General features: G+C 39.1%; 1 protein-coding gene across 7 annotated transcripts in view; it reads right to left on the reverse strand.

The window, feature by feature from the left end:
- The window catches only part of NBEA (neurobeachin), a 637,956-nt gene that overhangs the window by 213,741 nt on the left and 396,411 nt on the right, over nucleotides 1-27,804 (reverse strand). For all 7 annotated transcript variants that reach the window (XM_037800588.1, XM_037800589.1, XM_037800586.1 and 4 more), the window contains exons 38-39: nucleotides 23,803-23,927; nucleotides 13-156 (exon numbers count right to left, since the gene is read on the reverse strand). In XM_037800588.1, the coding sequence (XP_037656516.1) occupies nucleotides 13-156; nucleotides 23,803-23,927 (269 nt within the window). The remainder of the gene's footprint in view (nucleotides 1-12; nucleotides 157-23,802; nucleotides 23,928-27,804) is intronic.

The following is a 27,804-nucleotide window of genomic DNA, read 5'->3' on the forward strand; positions in this document are numbered from 1 at the left end:
TTAAAAGTTTACCTGCGAGATTGTCGATTTCCTTCTCCTGCAGCAGGCTGACTGCATCATCATCTCCCTCGAGCATGAGCTCTGTCTCGGCGTTCTGGTTCACGATGGCTTGACTTCGGAAGGCTTTTTTCGACTTCACCACATCTTCGTCAGTGCCTAGTGACAACAGAAATGTAAGAGCTTGGGTCACTGTGATGGCTCTGCTTTCGGCGAGGAGGCGACATAGTCAACACTTTCTTATGATTATATGCTGCATTTACGTATCACTGTACAATATGAGACACTTTTACTTCCTCTGTCTTGTTCAGTCTAAACAATTCTCTGAGAAAGGGAGGGAGGGATTTTACAGTTGAGGACAGGCTGAGACAGGTTCTGTGCAATGTGGAGGGATGGAGGAGCTGGCCGGAAACCTGCTCCTCACCCCAAATTCAGTTTCTGATCCATAAATTACACAATTTATCTTACCCAAATACACTTTTGTGCAAATTAGGTAACTGATTAGATTATTTTTGAGTAGATGATAGAGGAGTGAAGAAAAGAAGAAGCACTTACATCTGGGAGGAAACTTGGTCATCACTGGGAAGCTACAGAAAGTAGGGGGATTAGGAACGAAGTGGGGATAAAACCTACCACACTACAGCAGTTTCCTTATCAATTAATGACATATTGGTTTCCTAAAATTATACCCTTATTTTGCTACAGAAAATACAAAAAGACCAAAATCAAAACACACGCACATAAATCAGAAAAAAACTGAAATACAGCAAAATTTCATCTGGCATTAATTAACATGTCAATCAATGTAAAGGTTAGGGATAACACTGGATCTGAATCCCTCACGGATGTGACTGCTTAAAAAATATTTCCTTATTTACATTCAAATACCTCCTTTGGCAGGTGACAATAATCTAAAATTATCTAAACTGCAAACAGATTTTTGAGGCAATATTAGAAATATAGCTAAGAAATATCTCTATTCCCTATCAGCTGCAGTTGGAATTCATCGGGAAGAGGGAGCTGTAATTGAGGGACTCCAGTGGTAGCGTTAGGATCTGGGCTTCAAGGAGCACTTCCGAGGAAGGTGCCTTCGTATCTTGCCGGTGTGGCCGATACGCTCCTCGAGTGGGAGACCCATCTGGGGTTGTGGGGTCATAGTTCTAGGGGATGTAGGGTTTCGTGCACATGGAAGGTGCTCTCCAAATTGTGACACGCCTCTGGCCACAATTCTTTCTGGGTACAATTCTTACCTGTGGTCAATTCTCCCAGGCCATGGCCTGCGTAAGAATCCCAAGAGCCCAGAAGTGCCTGCTGATGTTTGCTCAACCCTTTTTCAGCTGCTGTGAGATGTGCATTGCACAAGAGTGTTAGCTTGCACACTCCTTTTTGTCGGTGACTATGAGCCAACTCTGTTTGCTAAAACAAATACTTCAGAGACAAATAGTATTGCTACAAATTAAGGTGGAGGGAATTAAACAGGTTACATGTGCAATTGTCTTACCTGGGCCCAGATTTCGGAAATAAGAGATCCAGGCTAGACTGATGAATGCTCTATGACCTAACCTTAATTTTCTTTGATTTTTTAGTGGCAGAAAGCCAGCCCAGCAGAAATCTTCTGGGGTAGCTAGCCTTATAACGTGTTTGCTTCTTGGGGTGTAACTTAGTCTGAGAAATTCAGAGCTGGCAACATTCGAGAACAAACAGGCAAATCCACGATCACAATCCATTGCTTCCTAACAAAACGAATCAGCCCCACTGTGCAGCTGCTGTCCCTTCTCTGGGCTGTCGCCGCCCTGCAGCCTCAGCCCGAGCTGAAGTTCAAGTCCACGGCGGGTTCCCTGCCCTGACTCTCGAGCCAGCCTTGCATGTTCTTTCCTGCAGGCTTGTGCCACAGCTCAGGGCCACTGCCACTGTGGCCGGGACAGTGGTCGCCGGCGCCTCGGCTCCCTCCCCCCACCCTGGCTGGAAGCTCAGGGACCGACTGGTCTGGGACCGACACGTGGCCGCAGCCCCAGCGAGCCTCATGCACACCGGAACTCGCACAAACCCAGGCACGGAGAGTTACTCCGGATGTTTCTTAAGAGAGCACTTCCAGGATATCCCAGAGATTAGTGATGTGCCTTCAGTTTGGGGTCAAATTTGGGAATTTATTTATTTTACACAGAAGAGAACTTGGTTCTTTACATGAAATAGTCGATGAAGCCCTTGACGTATGAGTTGGCTTACTAAAGCAAGTTCTCCTTTGCATCGGCCATGTGTGAATCTGTGAATCAGTGAAGAAAAAAACTTTATGCTACTCTTGTGATATTAAAGTAAAAATCTAGCAATAAAAAATATAGAAGTTGAGCTCTGAAACGTATATCGAGCTTTTAATTTTATGCCCTCTACGTTTAAAGCACTAAAACAATTGTCTTTAAAAAATATCTAGTAAACATCGATTTCAACACAGTGACCTCGTCTTCTCTTGTTTAAGTGTTACCAGTTTGCAGCTCAGTAAACTTCCTGATTTTATGGTACTGCGCCAAACATTCATCTAAATTAAAGTCCATGCAATCCAAGGTGCTTTTCAATCACAATATCCTTTATGAATCAGAGTTCCATTTATCAAAATTACAGGCAAAAAGAGGTAAGGTCTCAAAGGGCTGTCTCATTACAAGGCTTGTAAACACTGTCCTTAGGAAGAATTGGTTTAACACCCAACAAATCAAAATCTGATTGGGAAGAGAATTTATTTAAGATCATCTATCTTCAGAAGACATGTTGGACTGAATGCACTTCTTGGCCTCTTTAGCCATTCATCAAAAAATTAACCAGCGAAAACCACAAACCGCCAGAGTGCCTGAGACTTGGGTAACACTGAACAGGACAGATATATATGCTTATTTTCTAAGAAAACTTTAAAAGGCCATCAACTTTTAAAATACTTCAGAAGGGAAAAATGCCACCAAATTATCGAATAATAAAGCGAAATCTAAAATTACACTTAAGTTATTTTCCACATCATGTTACAAATAACAATGCATGAAAGCATTCTATACACATCAGACTTTGTAGTAAATAAATATAAAAACCTGAAGAAGCTCGGCATGTGAACATATTATTGAATATAGAATGCTACATTTCATGAACCTACATAAAGCTCCTTTATTATAGTTTCTCTTAACAACCAAGGATTCCATGAGGAACAAAGTGTATTTGAAATAAAGTGAAGTAACAAGAGGCCTAAAATATTTTGTAACTAAACTCTAGTATGGTAACTTGTTGGGGATGATTAAGGTAGCATGTATAAAATCCACCCTCAGCGATGCCGGAGATATGCAACATGGCCGCTGGGGCTGATGCAATAGCGGCTTAAGTTGCCCTCAGCCTTCTACGGAAGTGATAGCCGTTCGCGCCTAAGATTTGCGCCTAGAGTGCTAGCTTTACTACCTGCCTTCTACCCCAGCAACAGTAGCCACCAATCCTGTGCTAGCCTTACATCTGCCATCCGCCCTAGCAACAGCAGCAGCCAATCCTAGACTGCCACCCGCCTTTGCAGCCACCAATCCTAGGCAGCCACCAATCCTAGGCCGCCACCCGTTCGTACTAGCCACTCCCTCTACCTTAGGGTATATATACCCTGCCTCTTCAATAAAGTTTTGCAGCTTGATCAGAAACCTGTCTTGCTGTCGTTCCTCGCGTCTCTTGTCCCATACCATTCCTCCCTCACAGGATTTGGAGCTTCCGTTGAACGTCCCGCCGGCCGGGACAGTAACTAAACTCTCGTATTGTTACAAAGATAACTACACTATTGTTATTATTTAAAATACAGTTTTATTGTTGCTCTAAATAACCGTAAGTTAAATATGGAAAAAACAACTTGGAAACATTAAATTATCTTAATAAGATTCAAAGAGTATGTCTATCTGGAATGTCTAATCAGGGCAAATAAATTATTCGTTTTTCCCATTACATCCTTTTCTACTGATAAATATAAACAGTTATATAAGAAAAATACTACACTGCATAAGATTTTATTAGTTTGTTTCTGTTTAAGGAGCTATCCTATAGTTAACCCTAAAACATCTCTGCTAATAACAAAAAGATAAAAGTAATTCACCAAAACAGGTAAGCCATAAACCACACACAAGGCACGGAGGAAACATACAGGCCCATACAAAACCAGTGTGAGCACGCATCATATGCTACAGGCATTATTTATTTTACATTGGCTGTGGAAATACAGCTTTGTCATTTATTACAAGTCACATACATATATGTATGTGTGTGCACATGTATTCATGCGGGTATCTGTATATCAACCAGGCACTAACATTTCCAATGATAGTTTATCTGCACAATTTAAACACATGGTCTCTGACTCAGAATCCTGCCCTTGCGCACCGAACCTTGCTATTTTAATGATTTGACCTCTTTGCACCTTACATTCACCAAGAGCTGAAAGCTTTTGCTCCCAAACACACCACATTTCAAACCTTAAATCTGACATGTAATCTCTTCTAAATGGGGTTCTCTTACCTGCCTTGTCCTTCAAGGTTCAGTCTAGCTGGTCACTCCCCTCTCCCTGTAAACTTCGCATCTTATAAAGAAGTCACAATGTATTGTCATTACTTACTTTGGAGTCCTTTATTTAGGGATTCTCTCATCAGACTTAATTCCCAGTGCTTCAACCATAATGTCAAACTGGCAACTGACAAATGATTGTTGGGTGAGTATGTGAAAACCCAAACACAATTCATATATTAGTCCTTTCACAGATACTTTATTTCAGTTACTTTTTTTCTCTTTCTATCCTCTTTACTTTCCATCATAAATGAATCTCAGGTCACATGATTTGATATTCTAACTTTATTGTCCCTGCCAACATCTATTAGGAACTTTTTTTGTTTTACAAAAACCAGACCATTCTCTTTATTTCACAGTTTCCCAACTGTGAAAGGGAGTAAGTATTTTTCAATTTAGCTTTTAGAGACTAATTGCAAAGTTAAAAGGAGACAATGGCTGCTAAAATTCTTTGAAAAATGTGAAGATTATATAATAAGCTTTAAACATTTTTTAAAATTTTCATATAGTCAATAAGAGAAAATAATTTAAAGAGATTACTGAACGAATATACTGGGTACATAATTTAAAATTGAACCAGAAGGTAGTGATGCTTTACTGCCTCTAAGAGTGGTGTATCAGATTTACTTAAAGGTGGAAACGCAGGTGAGGTGAGGATTAAGACACTCAAATAAGACACTGCATGCTAAGCTGGTGGCACCTGCCTGACCAGCGTCAGGTAGTCAACAAATACCGTTTCCTTTCCGTGGGGTGGAACTACTGTTCTCCCCACCAGGCCGCCACAGGCCCTGGTCCACGTCCACTGCGACGCAGTCGGCGGTCAGCGCCCCTGCTGGACGGGACGCGCCCTGAAGGCAGGAGCGTGTAGTCCCATTAAGTGCTTACTACACTGAATAGGGAGAAAACAGCTTCAATCTAAAAGTTGTTTTCCTCCAATATCCATATTCATTTAAAGTCATTATTAAATGAAATTATATAAGCATCAACATATTTGGCATGCCTTTTAAATTTTGTATATAGATTTTTTAAGGATATAAATATTCTCAATGCCTTGAATATTTAGGAGAAAAAAAAAAGGAAATTCTGCTTTCTCAACAAAGTTGCTACCAAAGTTTTGCCTTGGCAAATCATATAGATAAGGCATTTAACATCGAGTTCTCCTTCATCTTTGAGAAGACTGGCAGAATGGAAGGCTAGTCTCATTTTAATTTCATTTAAATGTACTATCAGGAAACATCTGGAAATTTGTTTCACAAAATGGTATCCTTTTTAAAGGGGAAATTCTTTAAAGTATACATCATTTTGTAATGTTTTTAACCTGTAAAATGTGTCCTGACAAAATCCACTCTTATGGAAGTAAGATAAAATGCTGCAATTAATTTTCAAACCTAAATACTTTCTTTTAGATGTATACTTTGGGAAAATTTAAAATAAAGATCGAACTTTTTCTCATTAAAGCTGAAGTCAGAACAAAAAATATCTTCACAGACCAGTCTTTTAGTAATCTTAAAGGACATCACTTAATTTCTACTAAAAGGAACAGACTTCAAGATAAATACAACTCTCAACTAATGACATGAGATATGGTGACATGATCTCATGCAATAGTATGTATGAGAAATTTACAATTTTGAACAACTCAAAAAAGATGAAAGAATGCTTTCTATATATATAATATAGAAATATATATATAAGGGAAATATATTCTCTCTCAAAAATACTTTGTGTTGACCCTAATGTATCTGTGAGATAAAAGCAGTAGTACGTAATTGTAATACACTTTATTGTTACAATTACGTACTGCCAAGTAAATATTTTTCCTTGTACATCATTTAAATTCAAAATTCTAAATTTTGTGTTTTACTTTTTGGCACACACATAAAATTTCTTTCCTTAAGAGACATAAGCAATGATGATATAAACAGAAAGACCACTTTCCTACTAAAGTCTAAGGACTAAAGAATTCTTCTTAAAGAACAGGAATTTTTAATAAAAAAGACCTTTCTGTAGAAAAATCCCAACAGAAAAACTATTAGTGATATGAATACAGAAAGACTATCTTGGAAGAATGACTGGAGATCTCAGGTGTCTTTTTCCTCTTTTAGACCTGACGCTCTGAGTCAGGGGCCTCTCTTCACTGATGCAAAAGCAAGCCTTTCCATGAAAGAGAGACATTTTGCCAAGAAGCAAGGAATTTAGGTGTTTCAAATACAGGTTAAGTAAAAATTGGAGAAGCTATTGGCAAATTTAATCAAGACAGAAAATGTAGACAGTTCAGACAACAAATTCCACCGTCCTTAGTTGTCAGTATTTTTGTCTGAATAGGCTCTAACCATGGGTCCCCATTTTAATTCATTTTTGTTGCCAGAAGTCATAGGGAATGATCTAAAATTGATAATTTCTATATTACCATACAACTAAAAACCCAAGACCTCACCTTCAAATTTATAATGAACTTGATTCAGAAGAGGTAATTCTTACTTAAATCAATAATTGATGGTCTTGATGGTCCATTTTAGCACATCATTATATCACAAACAATTAGAATACAGTGTCCTTTGTGTTTTTACCAAAGAGCAACTTGTACAGGCTGCTGCTTTTTTTTAAATTAGACATAAATATTACACCTTCTAGTAAGCTGCTCGTGGAGTAGCTGGGGAAGAAATTTCAGTGGTACCGTAAACCTGGGTATCAGTTAAGATGAAATACTCATGGAAATTACCCCAAGTGTTACGTTCTTATTCAGATTAGTTATGCCTGTCAACAACTGACTGAAATTTAAGAAACAAGAGAAGAAAACGGCTGCCTAATACCAACAGTTATTGCTCAGTGGAAAAGGACATCAAGGACACTTGCAGGTAAAGAATTGGATCAGTATCAACGTAATTTTCATTTCATGCTTCCCCAACTCCAGTAAGCTGACAATATACTCTGATTATGTGAACTGCCTCCGAGTAACGCAGAAAAGGTTATCAGAGCCAGAGGTGGGAGTGGAATACACTCTCCTATTGACAGGCCTGCTAATAGACTATACTGATTTTCAAAGGCATGCAATGCAGTTTTACAATTTGGTTCTGACAGCAAAAATGGAATTTCATTTATTCCTAATTCAAAATATTCATATGTAAGCAAGATTTTTTTAGAGCAGACCAACAAAGGGGATATTCATAAACAGCATTTTTAAACAGAAAAAAATGCAATTAAAAGGGGGCAAAAAAATTATTGAATTTCAGTGCAGCGCTATACAAGCATGAAATGTTAACTTAATCTTCTTAATGGAGTGAATGTAGAAAACGGCATTCTACGCTTTTTAAAGCAAATTTAATAAACCATACTTTACGAATACACAAGGTGGTGAATGTAGGATCTTTCTGCATTTTTGACCGGATTTTACTTGGGTTGGAGTTTGATTAGCCATGGAATTATGGAATATTTAATATAATATCATATTTAAATATAAATCCATTTTATTATAAATCACATGGCATGTTTTACTTGTGGAAAGGATAAAACATGTAGAAAATGAGGGCCCGTTTGGAAACCTCTCCACACCGCGGAGAGCAGAGGCAGCTGATGCGCCTCTGCGACTGCCCGCGTGTGTGGCCCAGTGTTTGGGGCCCATGGTAAAACATGCTTTGAAAAAGGCAGCACAAAATACACCAACACACCAACAGTGGTTATGTTTATGTGGGGGGAGGGTGGGTGATTCTCTCCTGTCTTCAGACTTTCTAAATTTTCTGGGTTTTCTGTAATGCTGCTTTTCTTTAGGGGAGAGAGGAGAGAAGGAAGGAAGCAAGCAGAGCTTGCATGGGTCAAGAGGGGCAGAAGGAGAGGAGGAGGAGGACGGAAAGACGACATGAACCAGGGCTGCGGGCAGGGGATCCTCTCCAGCAGCGGAGGGCATTGCCTGGGGAAGGCTGCTTGGCTTCTCTTTTTAAAGGCTGTTCTAAAGATCAGTGTGGAAAAATCACTTTAAAACTGTGGGATGATGTGGAACGGAGACAGATGTTTTGGATAGGTAAGCAATGGCTCAGAGACAACTAATAAAAATTTCTTCTTAGTTATCTATAAAAACGCTTATTTAAGAGATGGTGTTGATATAGGTTATTTAAAGCACTTTTAAATATATTAAAACAACTTGAAATACATTTTTATAAATGACCAGGAAGACATACCTTAGTTCACCTGTATTCATGTATCTTTATGGATGACAGGCTACAAGAGTAAGTCAGAAATAAGTAAGAACACGTCAAAATGGGCAAATATTCATTTAATAGATACATTTGTTTCCAGAGCAACATGCTGTTGTAGTGAGAGAATTAAATTTGGGTTTTGTTTTAGCTCTACCACCTAATAGTTAACATGTCACTTAATTTCTATGGTCTGTCATTTCCCCCAGTTGAGATCCTTTCATGGCTTCTGCAGACAACCCTTCACAGTATGGCCACAAACGACATCATCTGTGGATAACCTGCCTGCACGTCCTGTGTTCTGTGATCCGGCCCCACTCCGTTCCCTCCACACATGGTGCTGTGCTGTGCGGCCCCTTTCCCCGCAATGCCACGCCTGCCCTGACTGATTTGGGAAGCTCTCCATCCATCCTCAGTTACGCAGCCACCTTCACTGAGCTCCCACAGAATTTTTTTTTTTTCCGTAAAGTGCATGTGTCCTTCAGATGTTTTTTTTAAATTCATTTTATTGAGATATATTCACATACCATGCACTCATACAAAACAAATTGTACATTCAATTGTTCACAGTACTATTACATAGTTGTGCATTCATCACCAAAATCAATCCCTGACACCTTCATTACCACACACACAAAAATAACAAGAATAATAATTAAAGTGAAAAAGAGCAATTAAAGTAAAAATGAACACTGGGTGCCTTTGTCTGTCTGTTTGTTTCCTTCCCCCATTTTTCTACTCATCCATCCATAAACTAGACAAAGGGGAGTGTGGTCCTTATGGCTTTCCCAATCCCACTGTCCCCCCTCATAAGCTACATTTTTATACAATTGTCTTCAAGATTCATGGGTTCTGCATTGTAGTTTGATAGTTTCAGGTATCTACCGCCAGCTACCCCAATTCATTAGAACCTAAAAAGGGTTGTCTATATTGTGCGTAAGGGTGCCCACCAGAGTGACCTCTCGGCTCCTTTTGGAATCTCTCTGCCACCGAAGCTTATTTCATTTCCTTTCATTTCCCCCTTATGGTCAGTAAGATGTTCTCCATCCCACGATGCTGGGTCTACATTCCTCCCTGGGAGTCATATTCCACGTTGCCAGGGAGATTCACTCCCCTGGGTGTCTGATCCCAAGTAGGGGGGAGGGCAGTGATTTCACCTTTCAAGTTGGCTTAGCCAGAGAGAGAGGGCCACATCTGAGCAACAAAGAGGGATTCGGGAGGAGGCTCTTAGGCACAATTATAGGGAGGCCTAGCCTCTCCTTTGCAGCAACAGTCTTCCCAAGGGTAAATCCTGTGGTAGGGGGCTCAACCCATCAAACCACCAGTCCCCTATGTCTGTGAGCACATCAGCAACCATCGAGGTGGGGCAGGCCAATACCCCTGCATTCTCCACCAGCTCCTCAAGGGGGCTCTGCATATTTTTTTTCCTTTTTCTTTTTTAAACTTTTTTTTTTTTTAAATCAACTGTATAAAAAATAAAAGAAATAAAAAAAATTTAAAAAAACATACAATAAAAGAACATTTCAAAGAGATCATAACAAGGGAGTAAGAAAAAGACAACTAACCTAAGATAACTACTTTACTTCCAACATGTTCCTACTCTACCCCAAGAAAGTAACCTAATATAGCAACATTTCTGTGAATTTGTTCCTACCATACCCATCAGAAATTAACAGACCATAGACATTCCTGGGCATTCCCAGAAAGTAAAATTTACCTACAATAGCTTATCTGTTCTTATTGGATTATCGTTCCCCTTCCATAATTGCTCTCTATTGCTAGTTCCCCTACATTCGACATTATAAACCATTTGTTCTACATTTTTCAAAGTTCACATTAGTGGTAGCATATAATAGTTCTCTTTTTGTGCCTGGCTTATCTCGCTCAGCATTATGTCTTCAAGGTTCATCCATGTTGTCATGTTTCACAACATCGTTCCTTCTTACTGCTGTGTAGTATTCCATTGTGTGTATATACCACATTTTATTTATCCACTCATCTGTTGAAGGACATTTGGGTTGTTTCCATCTCTTGGCAAGTGTGAATAATGCTGCTATGAACATCGGTGTGCAGATATCTGTTCGTGTCACTGCTTTCCAATCTTCTGGGTATATACGGAGAAGTGCAATCGCTGGATCAAAGGGTAACTCTATATCTAGTTTTCTAAGGAACTGCCAGACTGACTTCCAGAGTGGCTGAACCATTATACAGTCCCACCAACAACGAATAAGACTTCCAATTTCTCCACATCCCCTCCAGCATCTGTAGTTTCCTGTTTGTTTCATGGCAGCCATTCTAATTGGTGTGAGATGGTATCTCACTGTGGTCTTAATTTGCATCTCTCTAATAGCTAGTGAAGCTGAACATTTTTTCATGTGTTTCTTGGCCATTTGTATTTCCTCTTCAGAGAACTGTCTTTTCATATCTTTTACCCATTTTATAATTGGCCTGTCTGTACTATCGTCATTGAGTTGTAGGATTTCTTCATATATGCAAGATATCAGTCTTTTGTCAGATACATGGTTTCCAAAATTTTTTTCCCATTGAGTTGGTTGCCTCTTTACCTTTTTGAGAAATTCCTTTGAGGTGCAGAAACTTCAAAGCTTGAGGAGTTCCCATTTATCTATTTTTTCTTTTGTTGCTTGTGCTTTGGGTGTAAAGTCTAGGAAGTGGCCGCCTAATACAAGGTCTTGAAGATGTTTTCCTACATTATCTTCTAGGAGTTTTATGGTACTTTGTTTTACATTGAGATCTTTGATCCATTTTGAGTTAGCTTTGTGTAGGGTGTGAGGTAGGGGTCCTCTTTCATTCTTTTGATATGGATATCCAATTTTCCCAGCCCCATTTGTTGAAAAGACCTTTATGACCCAGTTCAGTGACTTTGGGGGCCTTATCAAAGATCAGTCGGCCACAGATCTGGGGGTCTATCTCTGAATTCTCAATTCGATTCCATTGATCAATATGTCTATCTTTGTGCCAGTACCATGCTGTTTTGACAACTGTGGCTTTATAATAAGCTTCAAAGTCAGGGAGTGTAAGTCCTCCTACTTGGTTTTTCTTTTTTAGAGTGTCTTTAGTAATTCAAGGCATCTTCCCTTTCCAAATAGATTTGATTACTAGCTTTTCCAAGTCGGCAAAATAGATTGTTGGAATTTTGATTGGGATTGCGTTGAATCTGTAGATGAGTTTGGGTAGAATTGACATCTTAATGACATTTAGCCTTCCTATCCATGAACATGGAATATTTTTCCATCTTTTAAGGTCCCCTTCTATTTCTTTTAATAGAGTTATGTAGTTTTCTTTGTATAGGTCTTTTACATCTTTAGTTAAGTTTATTCTGGCTACTTGATTTTCTTAGTTGCTATTGAAAATGGTATCTTTTTCTTGAATGTCTCTTCAGTTTGTTCATTTCTAGCATATACAAACATTACTGACTCATGTGCATTAATCTTATATCCCGCTACTTTGATAAACTTGTTTATTAGCTCTAGTAGCTGTATCATCTATTTCTCAGGGTTTTCCAGATATAAGATCATATCATTTGCAAACAATGACAGTTTTACTTCTTCTTTTCCAATTTGGATGCCTTTTATTTCTTTGTCTTGCCGGATTGCCCTGGCTAGCACTTCCAGCACAATGTTGAATAACAGTGGTGATAGCGGGCATCCTTGTCTTCTTCCTGATCGTAGACGGAAGGCTTTCGGTCTCTCACCATTGAGTACTATGCTGGCTGTGGGTTTTTCATAGATGCTCTTTCTCATATTGAGGAAGTTTCCTTCAATTCCTACCTTTTGAAGTGTTTTTATCAAAAAGGAATGTTGGATTTTGTCGAATGCTTTTTCAGCATCTGTTGAGATGATCATTTGATTTTTCCCTTTTGATTTGTTAATGTGTTGTAATACATTGACTGATTTTCTTATGTTGAACCATCCTTGCATGCCTGGAATGAAACCCACTTGGTCATGGTGTATGATTTTTTTAATGTGCCTTTGGATTCCATTTGCAAGTATTTTGTTGAGGATTTTTGCATCTATATTCATTAGGGAGATTGGCCAGTAGTTTTCCTTTTTTGTAGCATCTTTGCCTGGTTTTGTTATTAGATTGATGTTAGCTTCATAAAATGAGTTAGGTAGAGTTCCATTTTCTTTGATGTTTGGAAGAGTTTAAGTAAGAATGGTGTCAGTTCTTTTTGGAAAATTTGGTAGAATTCCCCTGTGAAGCCATCTGGCCCTGGGCATTTATTTGTGGGAAGCTTTTTGATGACTGATTGGATCTCCTTGCTTGTGACTGGTTGGTTGAGGTCTTCTGCTTCTTCTCTGGCAAGTCTAGGTTGTTCATATGTTTCCAGGAAATTGTCCATTTTCTCTACATTATCCAGTTTGTTGCCATACAGTTGTTCATAGTATCCTCTTATAATTTTTTTAATTTCTTCGGGATCCACAGTAATGTCACCTTTCTCATTCATTATTTTGTTTATATGGGTCTTCTCTCTTTTTGATTTTGTCAGTCTAGCTAGGGGCTTGTCAATCTTGTTGATCTTCTCAAAGAATCAACTTTTGGTGTTATTTATCCTCTCTATTTTTTTTTGTTCTCTATGTCATTTACTTCTACTTTAATCCTTGTTATTTTTTTTCTTCTCCTTGGTTTGGGATTGGTTTGCTGTTCATTTTCTAGCTTCTTCAGTTGATCTATTAATTCTTTGATTTTGGCTCTTTCTTCCTTTTTAATATATGCATTTAGAGCTATAAATTTCCCCCTCAGTACCGCTTTTGCTGCATGTATCCCATAGGTTTTCGTATGCTGTGTTCTCATTTTCATTCGTCTCTATATATTTAGCAATTTCTCTTGCTATTTCTTCTTTAACCCACTGATTGTTTAGGAGTGTGTTGTTTAACCTTCAGGTATTTGTGAATTTTCTAAGTCTCTGATGGTTATTGACTTCTAATTGTATTCCACTGTGGTCAGAGAATGTGCTTTGAATAATTTCAATTTTTTAAAATTTATTGAGACTAGTTTTATGTCCCAGCATATGATCTATTCTGGAGGAAGTTCCGTGAGCACTAGAGAGGAATGTGTATCCTGGTGATTTGGGATGTAATGTTCTATATATGTCTGTTAAATCCAATTCATTTACCAGATTGTTTAGGTTTTCAATTTTCTTTTTGGTCTTCTGTCTTGTTCATCTATCTATAGGAGACAGTGATGTGTTGAAGTCTCCCACAATTATTGTGTAAACATCAATTGCTTCCTTTAGTTCTGCCAGTGTTTCTCTCATGTATTTTGTGGCACCTTGACTGGGTGCATAAAAATTCATGGTTGTTATTTCTTCTTGTTTAATTGCCCCTTTTATTAGTATGTAGCGGCCTTCTTTGTCTCTCATAACATCCTGCATTTAAAGTCTATTTTATCTGAGATTAATATTGCTACTCGTGCTTTCTTTTGGCTGTAGCTTGCATGAAATACTATTTCCATCTTTTCACTTTCAATTTGTGTCCCTGTGTCTAAGGTGAGTCTCTTGTACGCAACATATTGATGGTTCATTTTTTTTTGACCCATTCTGTGAATCTGTATCTTTTAACTGGGGAGTTTAATCCATTTACATTCAATGTTATAACTGTGAAGGCATTTCTTGAATCAGTCATCTTATCCTTTGGTTTACGTTTGTCATATATATATTTTCCCTCTCTGTATTAATATCCTTTAATGTACCCGTACTGAATCTCTTTAGTACTGAACCTTTTTCCATGTCTCTCTCTCCATTCTTCATTTCTCTGTCAGTAGGGCTCCCTTTAGTATCTCCAGTAGGGCAGGTCTCTTGTTAGCAAATTCTCTCAGCATTTGTTTGTCTGTGAAAAATTTAAGCTCTCCTTCAAATCTGAAGGAGAGCTTTGCTGGATAAAGTATTCTTGGTTGGAAATTTTTCTCACTCAGAATTTTAAATATGTCATGCCACTGCCTTCTTGCCTCCATGGTGGCTGCTGAGTAGTCACTACTTAGTCTTATGCTGTTTTCTTTGTATGTGGTGAATTGCTTTTCTCTTGCTGCTTTCAGAACTTGCTCTATCTCTTCCGTATTTGACAGTGTGATCAGAATATGTCTCGGAGTGGGTTTATTTGGATTTATTCTATTTGGAGTTTGTTGGGTATTTATGATTTGTGTATTTATGATGTTTAGAAGATTTGCAAAGTTTTCCCCAACAATTTCTTTGAATACTCTTCCTAGACCTTTACCCTTCTCTTTCCCTTCTGGAACACCAATGAGTCTTATATTTGGATGTTTTATATTATCTATCATATTCCTGAGGTCCATTTCTATTTTTTTGATTTTTTTCTCCATTCTTTCTTTTGTTCTTTCATTTTCAATTCTGTCATCTTCCAGGTCACTGATTCGTTGTACAACTTCCTCTAGTGTTGTACTATAAGTATCCAGAATCTTTTTAATTTGGTCAACAGTTTAATTTCCATAAGATCATCTATTTTTTTATTTACTCTTGCAATGTCTTCTTTATGCTCTTCTAGGGTCTTCTTGATGTCCTTTATATCCTGTGCCATGCTCTTCTTCATGTCCTTTATATCCTGTGCCATGGTCTCGTCAGTCATCTTTAGTTCTTTGATTAATTGCTCCAGGTACTGTGTCTCCTCTGATCTTTTGATTTGGGTGCTTGGGCTTGGGCTAATCATATCGTCTGTTTTTTTCATAAGCTTAAAATTTTCTGTTGTTTTTGGCCTCTTGGCATTTTCTTAACTTGATAGGGTTCTTTTAGGATTTGCAGACTGACTGAAATCCTTATCTCTAATTTGTCAGATCTACAGCTTCGTGGAGTACACTTCATCTAACTAACCAGCAGGTGGCATCCACGAGCCACCTGTTCCCCTCAAGCCCGTTCTCCCCCGCTTTGTCTCTGCAGTGAGTGGGGGAGTGAGTCTTGTGGGGTTCAATTGGTGTACCAAGCTTGCGTGTGTAGTTGGTATTGACCGCTCTGTATATGGGGCGTGTGTGTGGGTGGTCGGTGGGGGGGCAGCTCTAACAATCAAATCTCCTTGGTGTTCTGGGAGTTTTAAAGCTGCTGCAATAGTCTAATCCTTCAGTTCAGTCCTGCCACAGTTTGTCTCTGCCACTGACCCACAAGTCCTTGGTATTGGCGTATGGCCCCTGAGACTTGCGAGTGGGTCCCTCTTCCAGGCCATGCACCCCCAGGTCCTCTGCTGAGGGATGACTGTGCTATGTCACAGGTGAGTGCCGTCCCCCCAGGGAGGTTCTGGGCTGCAGAGCTGTGTAGGGAGGCTCCCAGTCTGCTGAAAGGATGGCTGAATGGGGCTTTGTTAATTCACACTGCTCTGCCTTCCCAACTCTGGGACAACCAGCTGAGGGTGCAGGGAAGGCTAATGTCCACGCCCGATTTTGTGGTGTGTGCGTGTTATTGGAAGCACTTCCATCACACTGGGTTGTCTGAGGCAGCTCTGGGCTATGGGGCCGGCGACGGGCAGGAGTGTTCCCTGTCCACCGGGATGATGACTGTGAGAGGATGCCCCCTTTTTCTTGGGAAGTTGTGGTGTTTAGTGAATTTTCTCAGCCACTGGATTATTGCCTTTTGTCTCAGAGCTCTCTTAGTTCTGCTCTTGTCTTGACCTGCCCAAATTGAAAGTCTTTGAGGCTCTCTGTATTGGGCTTCTTAGAGTAATTGTTTCAGAAAAAGAAAAAAAGATAAAATAAAAATAAAAAATAAAAGGCCCTCCATGCAGATTTAATGGGTTATTGAAATGCTAAGAGAGAAAGCAATTAGGGCCATTAAGGAAAGGTCCAGGGGCAGAGAGACTGGTTTTTCTTCTGGATTTGCATATAAGCCTCAGGGCCTGAGCTCTGCCCTCCCCCTTTCTATGTTCACCAGAACTCCAAAAAGCCTCCGCTTTTATTCTTGGATTTTTCTTGCTGTTTTTGCTATCCCTATCTCCTCTCTGCTGGGCTGGCTGCTCTCAGATTCTCTGGTGTCTGGTCTCAGTCTATCTGTGGTTGGAGTTTGGATCAGTAGAATGAGTTTCCAATAAGAGCTACCACTGCAGTTCTCCCTTCTCCTTCCCAGCGCTGATGGCCCCTCCTCCCACAGGACTGAGCCTGGCAGGGAGGGGCGCGGGTCCTCTGGCCACAAAAACTTACAGATTTCACTGATCTCAGCAGTTCAACGTGTTCATGAGTGTTGTATGAAGTATGCCCAAAGTCAGATTGCTCTGCAGTGTCCAGTCCACGCAGTTCCTGGCTTTCTACCTACTTCCCTGGAGGAGTAACTAAAACATACAGCTCACCAGTCCGCCATCTTGCCCCGCCTCCCATAGCATTTTTAATATGCCTTGATCATAATATTTATCATGCTATATTGTAATTATTTATAAATGCAATTGTGTGTACACCTTATGAAAAATTAGTTGAAAGAATATGAGCAAGATTATGAGCAGTGATCTAAACTAGTTCCGCTCTACCTGGCAATGACTCTGTTAATGTAATTTTATCAATGCCTTATATTTAAAAGCCTCTGGCACTCTATGATGCAATAAGGTACAAACATGAAAAAATAAATTGCAGAATTTGAAAATGCCATATTCATAGACCTATTCCTAAAAATCCCATCCTTCAATGTTGCTACCCAAAATGATGAACGGTATGTTTCAAAAACATGTATACGTTGAAATTAATCAATTATCGATTAAATAAACATTAGGGAGTATGTATTCAGAATGTATTACTGTGATGCTCCAAATGGAACAGATAGAAGATACTGTTCCTGCCCTCAAGTGGCTTTTGTTTCATATGAGGTTAGGAGAGATCTAAAATCAGGAATACATACAGAAACCTTTACAAAGGATTTTGTCATCAAGTGCAAAATCTTGAGGTCATTCAAAGGAACAAGCTAGGGACTTTGACGCCGCCACACTTTGTTAATTTCTGTACCTACCTCTGCCCTGACATCCTGCTCACCCGAGGATGCTCTCAGCTTGTGCCCACACGGTTCACGAGGATCTGCTTCCACGAAGCCTGCCTCACCCTGCCAGGCTGAGCGAGTCCCTCTCTCCCTGCACCTCCCTGTGAACTTCTGGTCCCCTTAACCCCTGCCAACTGCCACCAGGCCCCACCAGGCCGAGGTTCCCGGTCTGGGCTCTGCTGACGTTCCGTGCAGGTAATTCTTTGCTGGTGGGGAAGGAACTGTCCCGTCTACAGACGGGTGTTTATCAGGATCCCATTTCTCTATCCACTAGACGCAGCAAACCCCCAAGGTTGCGCCCATCCAAATGCCTCCCGACACAGCTGAGGGTCCCAGGGGATCCCCACCCCCCAGCCAGGTGAGAACCCCTCGTGCTCTCAGGGAGCAGAAACCTTCGTCTCTTGCTCTGGATCCAGAATCAAGCACATGCACAGCAGGTGGGAGCTGCTCAAAAATGCTTTTAAATTAATAAAGCTCCTTGGTTCCTCTTACTGTCTGGAGCTTACAATCTCGATCTTGAGCATAAAAATGGGGGATTTCTTAGAACATTTACTAATATGAAAAATGCTATGTAGTATCTGTAAAATGAAGCTTTATAAGCATATTTTGTAACTTAGCATTTATATAATCCATTTAAATTATTTTAAAAGACTATAAAATCCTCAGGGTGAAGAAAAGGCTACGATGTTAAAATGGGACCCTGACAACCAGAAATGGCTGAAAAGTTTCCCTGCATTTCTTTCTTTCTCACCCTCTCCTTAAATAACTTTTCAATAAATTATTCTAGCCTAAACCAGATGACCCATTTCATTCCAAATGTGGGGATTCAATTAATACACTAACATGGCATTATCAATGAACAGTAACATACAAGATGTTTATTGGAGTCTCTACATAATACCAATAATCAGTAATTAAGTCAAAAAATCAAATCATCTTTTTCAAATGTTTTAGTAACTGCAAACTATTAAAAAATGAAGTCAGATAATCTGATAGCTCCTTTCTCAACAACTGTGGCTGCATTAGTATTTTTTGCTCTCAGTGTTTTCTTATTTCTTGATGACTGAAAGTTGCACAATTACAGTAGGCCTGCACATGCCATCAAAACTGATTTAATTCCAGATTCATTATGGAGCTCCTTTTTATTCTTCAAGGTCATATTGTGATGACTTCACAAGCTTAGACAAATCAGGTGGCAAGCAGACGCAATTCTGAGTAACCTAAGAATGCTCTCATTTGCAGTTCTCAGCGTATCTTATTATTTATTGCCACAGAAATGACTGATTAACTTTGTCATCTTTGCTCCATGTTTTTATTCCTTGGGCTGAAGCTGCTGCCCTCTTCTGCGATGCATGATCAGGCCTATTTAAGATGATGTCTTTGATCACAGACATGGAGGAGCTTATGGTCTTAGGCTCTGATTAATCCCTGTTCCACTGTAATTGTATAGAAGGAAAACAGAGGCCTGAACGACAACTGACAGTCGACACAGGCAACCAAAACTTGCCAAGATTTTATACTATTATATGACAGCTATTATTTTCATGGACCAGAAGTTAACTAGTCACAGTTATATTTTAATACCTAAACAATATGAAAAACCCTCCTTTTCCAATCATTTCCTCATTAGCTAATTTACCCTGAAGAATAAAACACTGCAGGTTGGAAAATTATGTGTGTGAGTATATAAAATGAGTTTATGAGATTTAAAATATTTTTCTTATATTCTTTTATTATGTTCTATAAAATTCCTGGTAATCAATTAAATTTGCACTTCTATGAGATTTTGCTATTAGACATGACCTAAATAACACCTTCAATATAATAATGCAAAATTAGAACATTAAATATCAGGAAAAAAAATCACCTGCCTCTAGGTTTTTATTAATCACATTCTAACACCAGAGGCTGAAAGTATATCAAATCACACCAAATCTTTTGCAAATGACAACCTCATTAATTATTCACCTCATTAGTATTACTAGGCAGCATGAAAATCTCCATCAGTGTTAAGGGTGTTTTCCGACAGAAAAAGGCAAACCTAAAGTTTTAATAATGAAATCTAAGGGAAATCTTTTCACATAAATATGAAATAAAATTATTGTCCTTTGTGATTCTTGAAACTCTAATTCTGATTGCTTGCTTATTTAAAAGAAAGCACTGTTAATATATTTGTTTTAGCATATTTGTATTTAAGGCCAATAAGTGTCTCGTGTGGAGACCCAGGGCCTGCCTGCCTCGGCACATTGAGAGTACGTCACTGCACGTGGCCACCTACGTGCCTGGGACAGAAGGTAAAGGTCAAGAGAACTCAACGAGGAGAGAACGTACAGATGGCATCTAAACCACTTATCTTGTAGCACTGAAACTCCCCTCCCCGATCACTGCTGAATACAAGTGTCCAGACCCCTGTGCCATGAGACCCTGCTGCAGCTCTGTTCTCACACCCTGTGGAATGTCTTTGTCCTAAAACCTTACAAGCTGTCCCTTGCACCACTGGGAACAATCTCCTGTCCACAAGCCCTAATAAAACTCAGGTCTGACTCCATGCCTGGTGTGTTCTCTGGTCTCGGAGCTGCGTCAACCCGAGCCCTCCAAGATCCGGTTGGAAGAGTTAGAAAATAATTTTATGAGGTTCAGATGATGGCCAGATATGCCTGCCTCTCACATGAAAGTTTAACCATAATTTAATATAAAAGGTTTGATTGAATTTAGGATATCAGGAAAAAGCAAGTCACTCAAAACATTTCTACTCAAATATGAAGTCTGCTAACTCAGGTTCACTTCTCTCACACCAGCTTTGGAAACACAGTGTCCTACACAGATGTACTTTGCCAGTCTTTCAAATCCCAGATACTGTTTTGATGGCCCTGTAAATATTCTCCTTTTAAGTCACTTAAGGTTATTCTTCCAGCTTTTGCTACTTATTTAAAGTTCAGAAAACTTTGATCACTGATGCGGATATCTAGGCCATATTGAAAGTTCCATCCATAAAATATTTTTTGTTCCTAAAACACTTTTGTTGCTATCATGTAGACGAACATCAGAAAAAATTTTGACCAAAGTTGAAAGCAGTTTCTGTGCATTTAATGCTTACTTTCAAGATAGATCTTAGCAATAGGGAAATTGAAATACCACAATTATTTAACACAGAGGAAAGAGTAAGTTGAATTTCAAATCTGTCCTAGAAGCTTGCACAGAATATGGAGGTTTGTGCTATAAATATAACCTTTATTTAGCCCTACACAACACGAAAATATTCAATCACTTGGATGTCTACACACTGCCAAACCTGAAGATACTTGAACACATTTAAATGTTTGATGGCAGAAAGGAAGAGTATCCAGATGACGGGCTGAGTTTTTCACTTTCAGATGGATGTTCTGGCAACATGTGAACACAAAAGCTTTCCTTAACATACACGAAACCTGTTTTCAATTAAATTTTTCAACACCTATTTTTACTGAATGAAGTACTCTGTAATAATTACTGACATTTTCTCCCTATTTTTTTTTTTTCCTGGAGAAACCCTTTCTACTTAGGTATGCAGGGATGGAAGAGGTTTATACTATATTCTTCACTTGGCGGTTTGAATGCCTCCCTCCTCCTTCCAAGCACCGTTTGCTCAGGGAGCGCTTTCCATTACCCCCTCCTCGGCCTGCACACACAACCCCCCAGCCTGTACGCAATCTGGAAAGGGCACAGCGGTGAGCTGGGAGGAAGGCTGGAAGAGGGGTTCTCTAGAATCGTTTCGGCTCTCCTTCCCGGCACGGCCTTCCAACCCTGGGGAACTCTGGCTCAGGCACCACGGAGGGTTCCCTAACATCACCTGGCTTGTTCTGGAGACGCAGAGGATGAAGGCAGGCTCCTGCTTCCTTTTAACAAAGAACCCAAACAGCAAGTGACCCGAGAGGGATAACAGAAACAGGCCCTGAATTCTGCCGACGCATCAGCAGTTTGGCTTCGTAAGCCCCTCCACACTTTTGGACGACGGCCTTAGTGTACATAGAGAGGCTATTTATTATTACCCACACCTCTTATCTACTTCAAACTGAGAGTATTATCTTTTATTTTACGTTCATTAATGACAGTTACTGTATTACTAAAATATGACTTTCAGTCTCTCTCAAAAAAGATTTTAGGGTAAAAGATTTTAAATTTGTTTCTGATAGGCTGTGACACTCGTTTAACAATGCAAAATATTTTAAAAATTAAACATGGAAATTATAGTACATGCTTTTAAAGAGAAATGAAAGAAATAGTTTCCAACAGATCTCTCTCTTTTTTTTTTTTTAAAAAAAAAAGCAATCTGTAGAATGTAGAATTTAGTATAATGTGGATCGTATGTACTTAAAGCTTTTGGTAACTCATTAACACTAATATCACTCTGGCCTAATCTCTATTAAAAAGTGTCTCTAGAAGTTTCTAATTTCACTTGAAATAAATTCAGGAGGAATTGGTGAAAGAGTCTAAATAATAAGGTAAGTGAAATGGAGTTTTAATCATTTTCAGTCCATATTATGAAGCATGCTACTGCTAAGTAAGCAGGTATCTCTAAGAGGCTCTCCAACAGAGCACAAAGATAGCACAAAGATTAAACTAGTATCAACTCCTGAGGTGCTAAATCCTTGGGTGATGTTTTGAGTTGATTAAAGAAATCCCCTACAGTAGTGGCCACGTCTAATTTTTTCCCAGCATATTTTTTTTCTACATAGTTACTTTTACTATATAAAGTTACTTTGTAACATTTAATTTCAGGAATAAAACTTTTACATGAAATCCTCACGTATTTATTGAATGACGTTTTCAGCCTTACTAAGTTACATCAATCAAAAGCTTACTGGGACCACAAATTTTAAAAGTTTTGTACATTTTGTCCTTTTATTAGGATTAAACACTTTCCCTGATCAATCCCTAAAGAACATGAATGGTATTACGTGGTTTAAACTGAGATAAATTTTTAAACACATGACTCACTCATGACTCTCAAATAAATGAAAATTTACATGATAGAAAACACAAACCATTCTAAGAACAAAAGTGGTTAATGACAAAAATATATGGACATGTATATATGTTATATTCTACAATTTAAAATTATGATTAAAAAATACATGGACAGTGCTCATTACCAGTGTTTCCTGAGTGTGCATGGTTTATGAAATTCTCATATGATCAATAAATATTAAACTTGTTAGAGCACTTACAATTGGGTAAACAGACGGAATATTTCTATGCATACTTCCTGGTGCACCAAGAATCTAAAGTAGCAGAATTTTTATTAAACTACCAAAATATTTTGATATTTGTTCTTTGTGCATTTTATAAAGGACAACTGAGGGTATAGTTCTACTGTAGTATGACAGCTGATGTTGTCTTTAATGGTTGACTGTCTTTTTCCAACTTCATTTGCAACCCATTGGGGAACTGGGAATTTAAATTAGCTAATTTAAAATAGGACTGTTGCTAATTTAAAATAGCTATCTTTACAAATACAAACACTACTGAAATACGTTCACTATATATCCAATTGAACATAATTAGCAGATTATAACTGGATTGCTCTCTCTCTTTTTTTAATGGGAAAAACTAGAATAGAATAGGATTAAAATAGAAAATGTCATGTAATGAGGGTATTAGAAAAACACTTGTTTCTGTTATATATACAAGTATGTGCACATGTATATGCACGTGTATACACACACACAATTATACAGGAAAATATGTAAGTCTAAACACAGGATTACAACATATTATTTATTTATTTACTTCTCCCCTTAAGTCTTGAAGAAAAAGATTTTACTCTCGTTCAGGCTGCATGAGAGGGAGGCTGGGTAACTGCCAACTGTGCGGAGTCTCAGTCTACTGGAAAAGCTGAAGGGTCTAAACTATCTACTGTGAGAAACACTGGGTTGATTAATCGTAACAGAAATGACGCAGAAGGATAAAGCAGAACAAAATCTTTCGATTTATGGCATGGAGAACTTCACATACTAGTAAAATAAAAAAGGGCTCTCCACCACCATGACCCACATCATACATTCGCGTGCATTTGTGTAAGAGGCATAAAGCACTAACCGTATTCTATTGCAGCTTTAAGCAGGGCTTCCGCATGAGTGGAACCAAACGCGTTACGAACAAATCGTCTCCTTCGGCGCAGATCATCTTCCCAGTAATCCAAACGCCAGAAATCATGCAATTGGCTAAGAATGGGAAAATAAAGAAACGGGAGTCACTACTAATAAAAATACATAAATATACATGCATATTTTCATGAAAGTAAAGCTTTATTTCTTTATCTCATTGGAAAATTAGGCCTATTTTTGAGGTATGTTCCACACTTGTATTTGATACATATGTTTCCTATATATATATGAACAAAACTAGTACCATACTAATATTTTAGGCATTATAACACAGCTCTGCTTTCTTTACAATGTCCTTTCTTCCACTGAAAACATTAATCAGAGAGAGTTTAGTAACAAATGCACCATCAAATTACAAGTACAAATGGCACAGTTTGCTTTTCCTTTACACTGTTTGTAACAAGGCTTGTAAATCACAGGATCGACCTCACTATAAATAGTTTGCAATTTAATGACCAAGGTCTCTTCCTAGACTGAATTAAGAAGTATAAAATATTACCCACTTGAATTTGGTGGAACAATGATTAAAATAATGTGCTGAAATATTCATTGAAATAATTCCCCACTGCCCAGAGCAACCTGAGAAAGTGCAATTTTATCCATTATTAATAATCCTGAATTAGAACTGCAAAAAATTCCAGTATGTGGTAATTGTCTTGGTAAATTATTATTCTAACACCACCGGAGTCCTTGGATGATTTTAGCGCTTTCAGTTAATATACGCCGTTAACAAACATGGCCATCACTGGGTAACCTGGTCTTTTTCATTATATACCAACATTAAAAATCCATGGGATATTTCAGACACTACTGAAATATGTTCACTATATATCCAATTGAACATTTTATGATAACATTTTTGTTTTAAATTTAATTTCAATAAACACTGGTGATAAGTGCCACTGCTTCAGCAGTCTGTTTTTCTGTATATAGCATTTGGAGTAATAGACTCAAAAGATAATGTTCTTATTTTCCTGAGCAGCACTATTCAAAAAACATAAAACGATTTTATAAAAGATTTTATATTTTTATTTTTTGGTGTAGGAAAATACGAGAGTAATGTTTGATTAAGGCAAGAACTACATATGTTTTGCTCACCATTGTATCTAGCACAATGCCTGGCACACAGTATGTTTTTAATAAATATTTAATGAGTTAATTAAAACAATTTTTTACTTGGAAAATTCTTCAGACATAAACAAAGAGAACAATGATTTAATTTTGAAAAACATTTTGGATTTTATGGGTATATAATTTTACTTTATGTAACTCAATTATAAAAGCACACAACATGTAAAGAATATACAAAAAGAACATTAAAATTATAAACATTTGAAGTATATTTTAATATATTTATTTTTCTATAAATCATAGAGAATCTGTCAAAATAATAATTACCTGGTACATAATTGGTGTAAGTACTCAGTCTCTGTTGCTAATTTAAAATAGAACCATTCCTATCTTTACAAATACAGACTGATCTCGGTGGTGAAAGAAAGAACCCTAAAATCCTACAATGGTGTCATTTCCCAACGGTGTAAACATTTTCTTCTAGGGTAGTAAAAATTAAGTAATTGAATTCACCAGAAGAGACCAGAAAGGTATGCCATCCCAACTTCTCCCAATGTACACACATTGCCCTATTCCTTCTGTTAAGCACAACCAAGAATCCTGGACATCAGAGAGAAAATGAACAAAAGAAGACTCTCGAGGCCAGCCGGGGACGCGTGGCCTGAGAGTCACACGCGGTGAGCTCCCTGGACCGTCATCTTGCCTCATGTATCCCAGAGTTGAAGCTGAAGGAGCCAGCAACCTGGAAACACACATGCAGATAGAAAGAACCCGAACAAAAGCCTGCTCTCTTCAGCGGAAGGACCAGGAAAGGGGCAATCTAGCAAGGGAGGACATTTTTAGACAATGACTGCTCTGCTCCAGAGAAACAAGAAAAACTGCAGCTGCACCCTTACTCTCACCAGCAAAAGCCAAGCGTGAGCCCAGCCGTGAACCCCATGAGGCTGGAGCAAGGCTCCCAGGGCCCCACCGAGGTGGGCTGGAGGGAGCCAAGCAGGGAGCTGGCGCTCTCACCCCCGCCAAGCTGAGCAGGCCCCCCACCTCCATGCAGCCAGGGCAGACCTGCAGGGAGCCGGGATTTCACTCCCACCACTCTCCCTGCTGGGGTGAAGTCAGGGGGACTAGCGGTGAGCCAGGACTTTCACCACTGACCAACAGTAACGGGGCACCCTCCCGTCACCCTCCATCCTGGGGTGGGGTCAGGGGCTAGCAGTGAGCCAGGCCTCTCACCACTGACCAACAGGATGAGGCTGCCCACCCTGCCAGGCGGGACTGAGGAGCCCCCTCTGCTCCTCGATGTCACGGGAGGTGAGTGGGCATCTTGGACTCCTGTCTCCACCTGGCAGTAACAACGTGGCGTCCCCCTCTTCCCCTGATAGAGTGATGTCAGGGAAAGCCAACTACAACAGAAGGCTTTAATAAGTTCCCAAATCTCAGAGCACAAAGAAAATGTCCAGGTTTCAATAAAAAAAAATCACTTGTCCTACTAAGAAGTGGGAACATCTCAAACAGAAGGAAAAATGACCAACCAATGCTGGGGGCACCCAGGGCCCCACCCCTCCTCCATTCCCAGTGCACACAGCCGCCCACATGACCAGAACAGAGCAGGGGGTGGGCGGCGAATGTACCGTCAGAGCATCACTGTTCACACCCTAATCTCACGAGACCCTGCTGAGTCCCCGCTGTCACACCCTGTGGGCCTGAGTCTGTCAGGCAGCCCCTCTGGCACTCCTCTCTCTCTTTTCTATGCAGCTCATTTTCCAAGGCCGGCTGCAATCATGAAACCATCATCCCCTGTCTGTAAGTCTCAATTAAACCCGTGTCCACTTCTGTGCCTGGCATTTTCTTTGGTTTTAGGGCTATGCTGGGTTGAAACAAATGCCAAGACCAAGATGATAGGGATGTTAGAGTTTTCTGACACAGATTCTAAAGCAACCAAGATAAAAATGCTTCAATAAGCAATTATGAACATGCTGAAAAAATGCAAACAATAGAAAGCTTCAGCAAAGAAAGAGAAGATAAAAAGAAGAACCAAACAGAAATTTTAGAACTGAAAAATATAATAACCAAAATAAAAGCTCAGTGGATGGGCTCAAAGGCAGAATTAAGGGCAAAGAAAAAGGAGTCACTGAACTTGAAGAATAAACAACAACAATAATAAAACAGAAACAAATCCAATCTGAACAAGAGAGAGAACACAGCCTGAAAGGAAACAATCAACAGAGTGCCGGGGAACTGTGGGATTAACAAAAGAGAGCATTTGTGTCACTGGAGTCCCGGAAGGAGAGGAGGAAGAGGTTAGGGCCAGAAATAATAATTAAAGAAATAACGGCCAGATACTTTCCAAATTTGACAAAAGACATAAACATACAGATTTACAAAGCTAATAGATAAACCTATAGAAATCCATGCCAAGACAGATAAACAGATAAATCTACAGAAATCCATGCCAAGACACAACATAATTAAATGTCTGAAAACTAAACACAAAGAATCATTTTCAATGCAGTCAGAGAAAAATGACGTATTACCCGTAGAGGTAAAACAACTAGAATGACAATAAGTTTCTCATCAGACTCTAAGGCGGCTAGAAGGAAATGGGACCATATTTTTCAGATGCTGAAAGAATAGAATTGTCACCCCAGAATTCTACACCTAGAGAAAATATTCTTCAGGAAATATGGGGAAATCAAGACATTTTCAGATAAGGAAAACTAAGGATATGTGTTAGCAAAAAACCTAGTCTAACAAGAATGGCTGAAGAAGTTCTGCAAACAGAATGGGAATGACGCAAGAAGGCACTGGAACATCACGGAGGAAGAAACAACACAGTAAGCAAAAACATGGACGGCTACAACAGGCT

This window comes from Choloepus didactylus, chromosome 12 (assembly GCF_015220235.1).
Source record: "Choloepus didactylus isolate mChoDid1 chromosome 12, mChoDid1.pri, whole genome shotgun sequence".
In the NCBI taxonomy this organism is placed as follows: Eukaryota; Metazoa; Chordata; class Mammalia; order Pilosa; family Megalonychidae; genus Choloepus; species Choloepus didactylus.